The sequence below is a fragment of the Zosterops lateralis genome (assembly GCF_965231275.1).
Source record: "Zosterops lateralis genome assembly, chromosome: 11".
NCBI classification, from domain to species: domain Eukaryota; kingdom Metazoa; phylum Chordata; class Aves; order Passeriformes; family Zosteropidae; genus Zosterops; species Zosterops lateralis.
The window spans coordinates 18,801,827-18,814,156 of NC_139771.1; the positions used below are offsets into that span (position 1 = coordinate 18,801,827).

At 42.6% G+C, this 12,330-nt stretch overlaps 1 protein-coding gene across 2 annotated transcripts in view; it reads right to left on the reverse strand.

Annotated features, from left to right (window-relative positions):
- Positions 1–967: 967 nt before the first annotated feature.
- The window catches only part of PDZRN3 (PDZ domain containing ring finger 3), a 134,548-nt gene continuing 123,185 nt past the window's right edge, over positions 968–12,330 (reverse strand). For both annotated transcript variants that reach the window (XM_083869486.1, XM_083869487.1), the window contains 5 exons: positions 6,802–6,900; positions 6,200–6,262; positions 5,843–5,944; positions 4,666–4,782; positions 968–3,756 (listed from right to left, as the gene is read on the reverse strand). In XM_083869486.1, the coding sequence (XP_083725612.1) occupies positions 2,200–3,756; positions 4,666–4,782; positions 5,843–5,944; positions 6,200–6,262; positions 6,802–6,900 (1,938 nt within the window). In that variant the 3' untranslated portion in view covers positions 968–2,199. The remainder of the gene's footprint in view (positions 3,757–4,665; positions 4,783–5,842; positions 5,945–6,199; positions 6,263–6,801; positions 6,901–12,330) is intronic.

Consider the following 12,330-nt stretch of genomic DNA (forward strand, 5'->3'; position numbering starts at 1 on the left):
TTCCTCATTAGAACTTTTCAAATCTTACTCTTAATATTTCCAGGCAGACTAAAGGTGGCTTGGCTGTCTTTTCATGCCTGGTTTGTGAGGATTGTTCCTCCACACTAATCACAGCTCTGATCATCTGAGTGTGTGGGCTTGAGGAGGGGCAGTGCTTTGCTGTGGTTCTCACACCTGCAGCTGGGATGAACAGAACACTGACCTCAGGGTGAGGCAGATTTGAGACAGAGATGGCAAATGTCTTACATTGAAAGCAACGTGTGAAAATCTGATGTTTTTCCCACTGTACCACTGGTGGTGGTAACAGCTGGTGCACGTCAGGTGAAATCCCAGCTCTGACAGAGTCAATAGAGAAACCTTTCACAGACTACAGCAGGACTAGTTCTTTATCCCGAAGGAAAATACAGTTTGAAGATAAATTTGCAGAGGCTTATTGACAAGAGAGTCAGATTACACGGGCTGAAGGGGCATTTCCAGGTATATAGAAGTTCACTGTGGAGTGTGGCAGACACATTCAGTGCTAGTCCACAGGGGGAGCAGAAAAAAACCTGGACAAATCTGTTGTTTGCTTCTCGATGACAGACAAAATAGGCACAAGAAGCTGTTAATCTCTCTCCTTCCAACTCTGCACTTCTGTCACTATGATTGCAATTTTTGCTCACTTGAGTTATGACAGAAAGTCCAGAACAAAACCTTGGAAGACTTGGGAGTGAGCTTTCAAGGAAAATGGGACAGGGGATGGAGAATCTGGGAGCTACTCATAATGAGTCTACATCACTTAATCCAGCAGAATAATCCAATTTATATCTGAATTCTTAATCAGAAATAGAAAGCACAAAAAGGACTGTGATACCTCATTGACACCTCTGTTATTTTTGCACCATCTCCTTTAATTTGTGTATTTATTTGCTTGAGTTTTTATGTCCTTTAATTTATATATTGTCTGGTTTTAATGCAAATCCCTCACTGAAGGCTGTAAGTGAGGTTTATTCATCACTAAGAAACCACAAACCAAAGCAAAGCAGGAGAGCAGAAGTTCTATTTCTTTCTTACAAGTCACCTTAAATACCTTGTGAGCTGAAGATCAGCATTGCTTGATTTTACTCTTGATTTTCCTTGTGCATCTCCCTTGCCTCTTCCCTCAAGAAAACCTCAATCCAAATTCCCCCCCAAAGTGAGGACACCAATTATTCCCTCAGGTTTGGCCCCTGTGGCTGTCCAGGCATTTCTGCAGCACAGGAGCTACACTCCATAAAATTTATATTCTAGGTGGTGAAACCAGAAGGGAATAAAAAGGATTTAAAGGAGTTTGAAATATAAAACAATAATTTATTTTACTTCATTTTACTTGTTAACGTTTGTAGCTAATGATGATTTCATGAAACTGCTTTTATAATTCAATGCATTCAAATCTATAAAGCAAACAGTTACTACCATGGGCTTTTCAAATTCCACAAACTGTCTTATATAAACAAATTAGCTGTACATGCACGTTTCTTCAATAGGTTGCAACATTTGCAAACATGCTTTAAAATCCTTTAAAGCTGCATAATAGTGTACTTTGCCTCAGGCTTTTCAGATGAAACCTCTATACTTTCTTCAGAAACCTTAAAGAGAAAAATGTTTAAACGTTGAGCATAACTCTAAAAACTGCTGTTTGATAAATGTTAAGTATTAGAAGAGAATGATTCTAATTCTGAGTTTAAACCTTGAGCTAAGTATTGATAAACAGCACTCTGTGTAGAAGTGAACGACAGCAAAAATAATATCACAAAATATGGTTTCACAAAAAAAAATACATATATGGAGTTGCTCTTGTGGGTTTCTTGCAAATTTTTTTTTTTAGGTAAACAAAAGCACGGGTACCTTTTAATATGAATATAGTTTAAGCAAATTACCTGTGTAAGTATGGTTAATACATTTCTGATATTTAAACACTTCATGTAAAAGGTAGCAAGTAAAAAAGTACAATCAGTATTCCAAAAAGCACTGCTAATATTGCCTTTGAAGGAGATGGGCAAAACTTCCTCTCCAGTGCAGAACAGAGATCCTGGCACCCACGGCTGTGCAGAGTTCAGTATTTGAACTATAAACTCGGTGACTGTATCTTATATACAAAAACCTTGCCACATTGAACGAGGCATTGATTCCTACCCCACTGGTAGTGTTTTATGTACATAATTTAGCACTGGGGATTGATTATACAGTAGTCACTGACAGGAAGGAATTGTACACCCGCGTGCCGTCCGGTGACTTTGTTCCGTGGGTTAGCAGTTCTTGGATTGTCATCCAATTGTCAAATATTTTTTTATTTCTCTTCTTCATCATCTTTTTGTGGCTCAGTTCGATGATGTTCATCTCCTTCTTCTCCTCGGCGCCTTGCTGCTCCTTTAAACACTCCAACCTGCTCTGCATCATGAACTCCCGCCGCCTCCTCTGCTCCTTGGCTTTCACCAAGTGCTGCTTCCTCTCCTCTTTGCTCCAGTACCGGCCCATCTTCATCTCACTGATGGCATCGTCATCCGTGGTCATCCCACTGCGCTCCTCCTTGATCTTTATGGCCCTTTCCCTCAGCAGCCTGTCCCTCACCGGCCTCTTGGTGATGTAGCGCGTCCCGTCGCTCCTGACCTTGACCTTCCACTCCATCCTGGGCTCGCTCTGGCCCGAGGCCAAGTCCTTGCACATGCTCACCAGGCTCATCTGGCTCTGGGCGTACTCCACGGCGGATTTCTGCTGGATCAGCTGCATGTAGCTCTGGTAGTGCTGGGCGTGGGCAGGGATGTGGGCGTGTTTGTACGGGGAGTGGTGGTAGGGGGACACGTAGGAGCCTGAGGCTTTCTGGCCATGAGTGGGGCTTTTGCTGCCATCGCTGCTGCTGCCTTTCCTCTCCTTGCTCTCCAGCTGCTTGCCAAGGTCAGGATCTTTAGCAGAGGCGTGGCATTTGGCAGAGCTGGATTCATGGCTCTCCGAGCTGGCGCACGGATTCTTTTGGGAGACATTATACGCCACTGCCCCCTCGTTTCCTTGACAGCTAATGCCTTCTGCAGTTCTGCGCAGGGAATTGTCGGGGGAGATCTCCAGCGTGAGGGGAGTGCTCCGGCAGCTCTCGCCCGTGTTGTAGGCACTCGAGCTGTCCTTGTCAGACTTCTCGGGCAGCTCGGTGATGTCCGAGAGCTCGTGCCTGCGGACGTCGATGCTGGTGTTGTAGTTCCTGAAGCCGCTGTTGTGCAGCATCCAGGGCTCCCTGTACTGCTCCTTCAGCTGCTGCATCTTGTGGGCCCTCACGATGTTCAGGCACTCCAGCTCGATGTTGTGCAGCTCCTCGTTGAGCATCTCCAGCTCTCTGTCGACGCTCTCTTGGTCGCTCTTGCTCATCTCCAGGGTGCTGTTGTGGTAATAGAGGCCATAGGGGTTGGCAGACTTCACCTGGCACTTCAGCTCCAGCAGCTCCCGGAACCGCTCGCACTCGTCCACGGGGATGCCGAGGAAGTCGACGTCGGTGCAGTCGGCTGAGATGAAGGACTCGTTGCTGAACTGCATGTCCCCGCTGCCCAGGGTGTCGTGGCTGTAGGTCAGCTTCTTCTGGCTCCCCAAAGTGTTGGAGGAGGTGGTGTGATCGTCCCCGTTGTTCTCCTGCTCGGAGCTCTCGTCGTTGCGAGTGCTGTCGTCCGTGCGCCCCACGCCGCTGTCCTTCTCGTGCTGGTTGGACAAAATAGTGGCTGTGTCTGTGGTGCCTCCATCCTCCTCGTGCTTTTTCTAGCAACAGAAACAGCAAGGCACAAAGGAAAATTATTGTGAGCACAGGAAATATTTCAAGGTGTTTATTTTTAAATAGTTCTCCTGATCCGTCACTTTTCACACTTTCTGCATCTTAGATGGAAAGAGTATTATTAAGAACTCAGAGAAAAGGTGACCAAGCCCACAGCCTGCTGTGGATATTCAGAAGAACCTAAGGTCTGAGTTTTACCTACACAGCAAATAGTTTCACCTATCACATTTTCAAAATGTTTCTTCTCCCATTTAGGTGCACAACGATATCCAATGTTGTCCTGCAGTGCCAAAGTGAGACAATGTCTCCTCACAACAAGGGGATGCCACCGAGGATGCAGAGTTCTAGAAAAGTTTAGAAAAAGAATCTAGGCAAAAAATTGAGAAACCCCTTTAATCATAGCAGAATGATGGAGAATTGGCCTGTGTATGCGGCCCTGCATAAAAATTGTAATGTAAAAACTTTTTCTTTGCCTTTTCCCCCTTGTATAGATCTTATTTCACTCATTTTCCTGAGTTGTCCATTTGGGTTTCCAGGTTTTGGGAGGCTGTTTCCCGTCTGTGCATGCACATCAAATAGGAGACTCTGTGAATCAGCTCTCTGCCTGCTCCATCCACCACACACCCAGTACTCATCTCAGTGACCACAGTGACAGGGGAGTTCCAAGAATTGTGATTATGTTGTTGTAAGGGGCAAAACACAAAAGGTACTATTTTAAAACATCTTGGACCCTGAGACGAAGTTGTGGACAGTCATGTAATACCTTGATTTTACAGAAAGTCCTTTTGCCTTGATCCCAGTGTCACTTGAGACACCAAGTGTATTCAGCCAAGCTCAATATTGAATATTGAGTGCAGTGGGAAGTTTGACAGCCCTGCACCCCACAAGGGCAGTACCTGCTGAAGCATGCTGGCAGTAAATTGCATTGCCTGGTGGTGCTGTTCCTCCAACATGTCCATGTGCAAGTCATCCAGAAAATCGTTTCTGTCATCATCCATCCATCCTTCATCCAGCTGTGTGGAAAGGGAGGGAAAAAACAAACCAATCGTTGTCAAAAGAATGAAGACTGACATAAATTACGGCTTTTCTTTGTGGACAGTGGTTGGGAAGTCTCAGGAGATTCCTTCCTGTGACAGTGCTGCCGTGTCTTGGGAAGGAGCCTGTCCTTGTGCTAAGTGTGGGTATTGACCCTGCTACCTCCTCCCACAGCTGCCTCCTTCTCCAGCAGCAGGGTTTTATCTCCAACAGCCCTCTACAGATGAAAAAACTCAGCCTTTTGATCCATGGAAATACTTGAAAGGGTTGGGGCAGTTTTGGTTTGTGCACAACTTGATTAGAACGTATAAAACACTCCAGACCCCAAAGCTCGAAAACACTTCTTGTGAGGCAGCATCAAACTCCAGAAGGAAAATCTTGCTTGGGGTCTGCAGGACATTTTTACTCCCATTCCCAATTATCCCCACGGGAAAGAGCAGGAATATCCAGGCTAAGAGGACAGTGATGGTCCTGACCCCGTGTCTCCAGGAGCACTGGCAAGGGCTGCTCTCCCAGCATCGGGAGCAGAGACAGATCAAACAATGGTGCTCCCGGCTGTTTGTTCAACACCTTTGTTGTGCTAATCCCTGCTCTACAAAGGGATCTGCTTCAACCTTTTATTACAGCTGAGGAGGCTTCTTGACAGTTTTCAAGTACTTTAAGAGACGGTGTATGAAGGGCTAAATAATAGGTGTTTTAATGAATGAATAATCAATAGCTATAGGAATTAGAGTTCAGCATGTTCTTCAAAACTGTGGCTCAAAACCATTCATAATACCTTGCACTGATGTTTGTAATAGCATTGCAGCACATATAAATCAGCAAATGCCTTAGAAATTGAATTTTAATATAAAATATATATGTTAGTACCACGACTGCTGAATTCTATTATTTTAGATCACATATATATATGTGCAGTCAATGTGTATAGTATGGTTTTAGGTAGATCTGGTAGAAAAGATTTGAAAGAACTGCTTCCTACAAAACAGCAACTGTTTTAATTAAGACTCAAGTGAGCCTTTTTTGTTGCCACTGTACCTGAATTTCTGGTCTTGCCACGAGTAAGGAGATATTCTTGCTCTCCTCACTGGAGAGAAGTGCCACAGCTTCCTCTCGGTTCTGCACCTCGATGCCATTGATCTTTAAAGAAAAAAACAACACCATGAAGTGTTTCCGCAGGGACACCTGGACCCTGTGCCCAGCTCCATGGAAATGCTTGGCTGGATGTATCCACCCGCACATCCCCAGCCTCGTGCAGAGAAGTGCTGGCCAAATGTGATGGTTTGGACGTGTGATGCTGTTCCATCCCCACTGCATGGCAAGTGCAGAGCCCTGTTATGAGGGCAGAAGTGGAATTTTGGGGTTTGGGACACTTGGAGCCCTTCTCACACGTACCTGGATGATGCGATCCCCTTCGCGGAGCCGCCCGTCCTTTGCGGCGATGCTGTTGGGGTCAATCTGCAAAATGAGAGAGCTCTGAGTGCTCTGCAGGTTTGGGAGCTCAGGATTTACTTCTCCTTATTTCCTGAGTGGTGCATTTTAATGGAAAGTCATGGATTTAATGATGAGTTTCTTTCCTCAAACTGGTGTGATTAATTTAAAATGGCTCTGCACAGTGAAAAAATGTTGCTGCATAAAATGCTGCTTTTTTTAATGGAGAGGGACAAAGAGAGGAAAATGGGCCCCAGATGTTTGCAAATAAAAGCTTGTGGGGTTTTTTATAATTTATGTTGTTTCAGGAATAATCAAGAATAAAAATTAAAGGGGGAATATATGAAAATACTCTGAAGGCATCATTGTTAATATAATGAAATTTGAGTTGAGTGGGAGCAGGACTGCACTAAGTTTGGAGAAAAGGAAAATAATTAGATTTCTTCCAATTACTGCATTTTGGCTGTTTATCCAACATGGTACAAACAGAGGATGAATGGTCTTAACTGCCCAATAATGCAGCTGAAAAGACAAATGGTATCTTATGGAAAGCAGCTCAATCTTACCTCACTCACATAAATACCCATGTCATCTTCATCATCCGTTCTATAACAGACAGTGAGGCCAAGCTTGTCCTGGCTGTTCACTCTGTGTAAATCCACTTCCTGAAGTTTAAAAAAAAAAAAAAAAAAAAGGAAAATACATTGTCAGTGAGACACCGGTGACTGATGGAAGCAATTTTTCAAATGCAATGAAAATATTTTGCTTAAGTGATATACTGGATGTCTTTTCATTTCACTTGTAGACGAGGTTAACTTACTGAGCAAAACGTGATTATATACAGACAATCAATACCTGGGACATTTCTGACCCTTCAATCAATAGGAAGTCATTTTGAAAATAGACCTTTTATTGATCTCAAGGAAGAAAAATTACCTATATTTCATGTAGAGGTAAGACTTCAAAGGATAAAATACTTATAAAGTATGATTTCAATATCTGTCACAGCTGATACATATTTCCTAATAAGCAGGGTAATTCTCTGGCTTTTCAGAAAAAAACCCTATAATACCCTATTACTTTAAATAGTATAATTTTCATTAAGTCATCTAATAAATTTCTCAAAATTGTGACTGAAGATCAATATATTGTCAGCAAAGCATTTGGTATTGGTAATAGAAACATAATAAGCATTTCAGTATCTTGCAAGTGTTTGGTTTCAGCAGGTCACGGTGGTCTTGTTAATCTCAGAGACATTTAACCCATCTTAAAAATGTATGTTCTTCCCTTGTGCTTTTTTTTTTCCACGAGGAATTCCTGAGGGTTATTTATTTTTTTTTTTTTTTCTTCTGTGTTTGCCTCTGCTGTGTGACACTGGTTGGTAGGAAGGGCTGTAAAATCCATGGAGATGCCCCCAGGCTGTGGGATGTTCCTGGCTGTGACCATCCCTGTGGCATCTTTCAGTCCTGCCCTTTTTGCCTCTGAGGGATATCCCAGGGGTTTATTTAATGTCTTTAACCAACTTATTGTGACTGCTGTGCTGCTCCTGAGGCTGCTGCCATGGGGAGGGGAAGGGTTTTGCTGCACAGACAAAGGTGTAAAAGCACCTGGAGTTGTGTTTTTACCTCCTCAGGTGAGGGGAGTGAGTGAGGCTTGGCAAAGTCCTGCTTTTCCTCAGGAGAGACACGACAGAGGCAGATCTGGGCTGTGCTGCAAAGGGAAAAGTGGGACCAGGCAAAGGGACACGGTGGGATCCCAGGGCAGACCCTGCACCCTCTAGTTGTGCTTGGACCTGCCACTCCAGAGGAAAAGTCCTGATAACACAGCTCTCTCTTCTGACATCTCTGTTCTGTGCCATTTGGAAGGGGCAAGACAATAAAACAAGCTGATATGAATAATTTATTGGTGTGTCTAGCTGACAGCTGCCAAGATCAGCAATCTCATGTTATTTACTTGTCAACATGTGTAATTTCTTTTTTTTTCCCCCTAAAGAAGCGTAGCTGTAAATGTCAGTGACATTTCAGCTGGTATTTAAGTGGTTTCAATCAATAGTATCCATGGTGAGCTGCTGTGCTTTTCCCCCCCTCTTTTGTTACTTAAAGGTTTGAACACAATGCTTTAATAGAGGGGTTTTCTTCAGATTTCTAAAGCTTTGGGGCTTTCTAGAGAGGAGATGGAGATTCTTCAGAAGAAAGATGAGACAAAGTGGATTCAGTTCTGATCTCAGCTGATCCTCCAGAATGCCACTGCAGGCAATGGGCTCATGCTGCATTTCCCCTGGAGTGAACTGGAGGTGAGGTGGGAATTTGTGGATTGAGCCCAATTCAGGCCTAGAACAATTCCCATATTCCCTGTGTACTTTAACAAAAAAAAAGTTTCATTATCTTCAGGAATGCTTTTATATCCTTTACTGATTTGAAAACGTGGCAGGAAATTTGTGCTGTGGCTCGTTCTACTGCTTGCCATACTGGCAGTGAAAAAAAAAATTAATACATATAATTATAATTTCTTTATATATATATACACATACATATACACACACATATATATATACATATATATACATATATATACACACACACACAAACACACACACGTATATATATATATACACACATATACACACACACACACACACACACACACACATATATATATATATATATATATATATATATATATATGTATAAACCCCCACAAAACCAAACAGAAGTATATGGTGATTTTGGCCATTGCTTAAATAAATCCTGTGTAACTACAAAAACTTGGAGTGGAAGGAAAAGAAGGGAACAAGCTGTTATTTTCATTCTTACTTGCCACAGGTTTTGAGTAACAATAGATGTTTGGCCAACAGTGCACAACTATAAAGGGTATCATAATTAAAAATAAAATATGGGTTTCTATTTAAATTCTACCACCTGAGACATCACCTGTGATATACTGGAAGGTGATAAATCATCTGGTAAATTAAATAATATATATTTTGGAAGGAAAAGGACTATTTGTTGTTTAAAACACTCAGAAATAAAGCAGAGAAAACAAAGCTGGAGCAGAAAAAAAACTTATAGAGCAGGTGTTTAGAACCTGAATTTTTATGAGTAATTAGTTGACAGACTCACTCTTGGGTACAATCCCTCTAGTGTTTGGTAGAAAGAGAGAAAGTGGATTTGATGCTACCCAAATATGATAATTTTATGAACTTAAACATAGGAACAGCTGCTTTCTGTGGGTCTTTGCGTCAGTGAAGTTTTAATATAATCATAAAAGTTTGAAATATTTGAAAGATAAAAGTGTGCAATTCCAGTTGGAGTTGAAGAATCAACACCAGAGTCTTCAAAGCAAAGGTTATTTTCCATATTCAGAGGCAAGTCTGTGTAATGCAGAGCTACATGAAAGGGGAAAATAGAAAACTGATACCTGCAAGTACAGGTATTATGGCAGCTCGAGTAATTGAACCAGGAATTAATTAAACAGAGAAGATTAATATGGACCTGGAGAACTTTAAAGGTGTGAGTTCCTGTGTTTGCAGCGCCATAGGACTTGCCATTCCTTACAGTTTTGTCTCAGGGGCTGCATTCCTGGGCAGTGGAAGGGACACACTGAGGTTATTCCACACCTGCCCTGCATCCACAGAAAACAGCTGGCAGACAGAGGTGCTGCCCACAGAGTGTGGGAATGTTGGGCCTGGGTTAAAATGATAAATGTGCAAATTCCATCGATGAGAATGTTCACACTCGCAGATAACTCCAATCTGCTTCTTCAGATCAGGTAAAAGTGACATTTTGAGAGATGTTCAAAGGAGGATTTGGATGCTCTTTCAAAATAGTCTGTGCAAGAGAAGTGTCTGAAAGATTATTGGCTCCTCGTCAAATGCAGAGCCAAGGAGGGCTCGCAGAGCTGGTTGCTGAAATCCATCTGGCATTTGCAGCAAGACAAGAAGAAATGAACATGCCCTGTGACATTATACCTGCAACCACTCATCATAATGAATTAGGAGGCAAGTGATAATAGTAAATTAACCTCTATAAGCTCAGAAGATCCTTCATTTGCAGAGGATTATTGAATTATTGTACTGCTGATTTAGAATTATGGCCTGCCTGCGAATTTATAAAAAATCAGAGTCCTTTCTCTAACAAGACAGAAATGAGCAGTAGAGATCTGAAATGACAGCCATGGGTAAAAATAGTTCAGTCACTCGGAAAGCCTCATCCACAGCTTGCATGGTAAGTGCTCTGTCCTCCCTCCCTCTGTAAGATGTGGTGGGGATTTTTCTGTGCTGACTTCTGCCATACCTGACCAGCAGGGTCCCCTTTTTTTGCTATTCCATTAATAGGTTTCACGCAGAAAAGAAAGGGAAATAAATACAAAGAACTATTTCCTTTTATACTGTACAGGGCCTTCTTGCTGCTTTTTTGGCAACTGGCCCTGCTATAGCAGGAGGAAAAATCCTGTCCATGCTTTCTTGAACCTCAGAAAGTAATCTTTGTATTTGTATTTTCATATCAAAGTGGTTTTCAGCACAGGTAAATGGAAAAAAAGCCTCACTCCTTCCCTTTTCAAAGGAGAAAATGCTATAAACCAGATTTTCTTACCAAAATTCTTTGCCCTAGAGAAGCAGAAATCTGCTTGGAGGTTTCTGTGGCAGCCCAGTTCAGCGATGGGAATTCTCTGTCTCACCACAGAGGCTGGACCAGCTTTAGTCACCAGTGCTGCTGGGGAAGGCTGAAGAAAAGTGTTTCTCACCCTGATGAAAAGAGGTTTGGGATGCCTCAATGAGATAACTTGGAGGATGCCCAGGCTCTGTGCCAGGCAGATGGGCAGAGCTCCACGATTCAGACCTTTCTCACACAGCACGAGGTGTTGAGGCCAGGCTGAAAAACCTCCAGAGAGCAGAGGGAGGACAACCTTTCAGTGCTGCCTCGTGAGCCAGATGAAACGTTTTACCACTTCTGCGTTTGTTCCAAACAAAGAACATACAAATATTTGTGTTAGAAAGTACAGCTGTGAAGCTTTTTAAACCTTTCCATATTCAATCACTGCCTGAAGCAGCCCTGCTCTGGCTGCAGCTCTTTGTATTCTGAGACACAGCAATGCCTTGAGAGGCTCCTGATCAGTGCAACTCCCTGCAGAGCTGGAGTTTTCATAGAGAAGAAATATATTCACATGAAAGATGCTTTGAAACCCTTTGCAAACCAGGATGGAATAAAAATTGCAGAGTGCCTGTGATGGAGCCTTCCAATTTGCATGTTCAGAGAGTCGCCTCTCGCCTCCCTTGCAAACAGATTATTGGAGAAGGAAAAGAAAAGTTTCTGCAGAAGTAGCAAAGTACAGCAAAGGGGAGAGCTTGAAACCCTGGTACTCAGCTTTTACTCATGGTTTCCTAAAAGCAGTGGAGTATTAATTTCAGATCTTGAAGCACATTTTTTTTTTTTTGTGCTCAGTGTGTTCATCCTTTGCTGATCAGCTGCTGTGGTTTCATGCTGGGAACACTGGGAGCTGTGCACTGGGTGGCCAAAAAACTCTTTGAACAAATTTGGTGTCCTCCTTCAGTCTTTTGACAAGAATGCTTCATTTCTGTCCAAGACTGAGTGAGAGTATCAGAGGGAAATTTCTCAGCAGTAGCAAACATTTCATGCAATTTTCATCTCTGAGCTTCACTGACTCTCAACTAACCATTCAGTTGAGTTCAGTTCTTTTCTTGGAAAGAAAGACCTACATACAAGTTGCATATTGGGAAGGGTGAAGACAGAAAGTCAAATGGGAGGGAACAGGCCCCTTTTTGATGTAGAATGTTCTCCTTTGTAATGTGAGAAAGTTCCACTGAGAGAGCCCTCGCTTGGGCTGTGTCTGACAGCTGGACAGACTTGTTTGAATAAACATATTAATGCATAACACTGCTGGGGAGTCCTGGAGTGACATTATTCTTCCTTTATGAGCCTGAAATGACTTCTAGCTGGGCCTCCGAGAAGAATGAATGTACTTTTAATTTATAATAAAATAGGAGTTCACGATTTAGTTCCTCTTTACTTGTGGCATGGCAACTTCAAAAGGAAAGAAATGGTATTTATTTATTTTTGTAGTAGAGAATATATGGC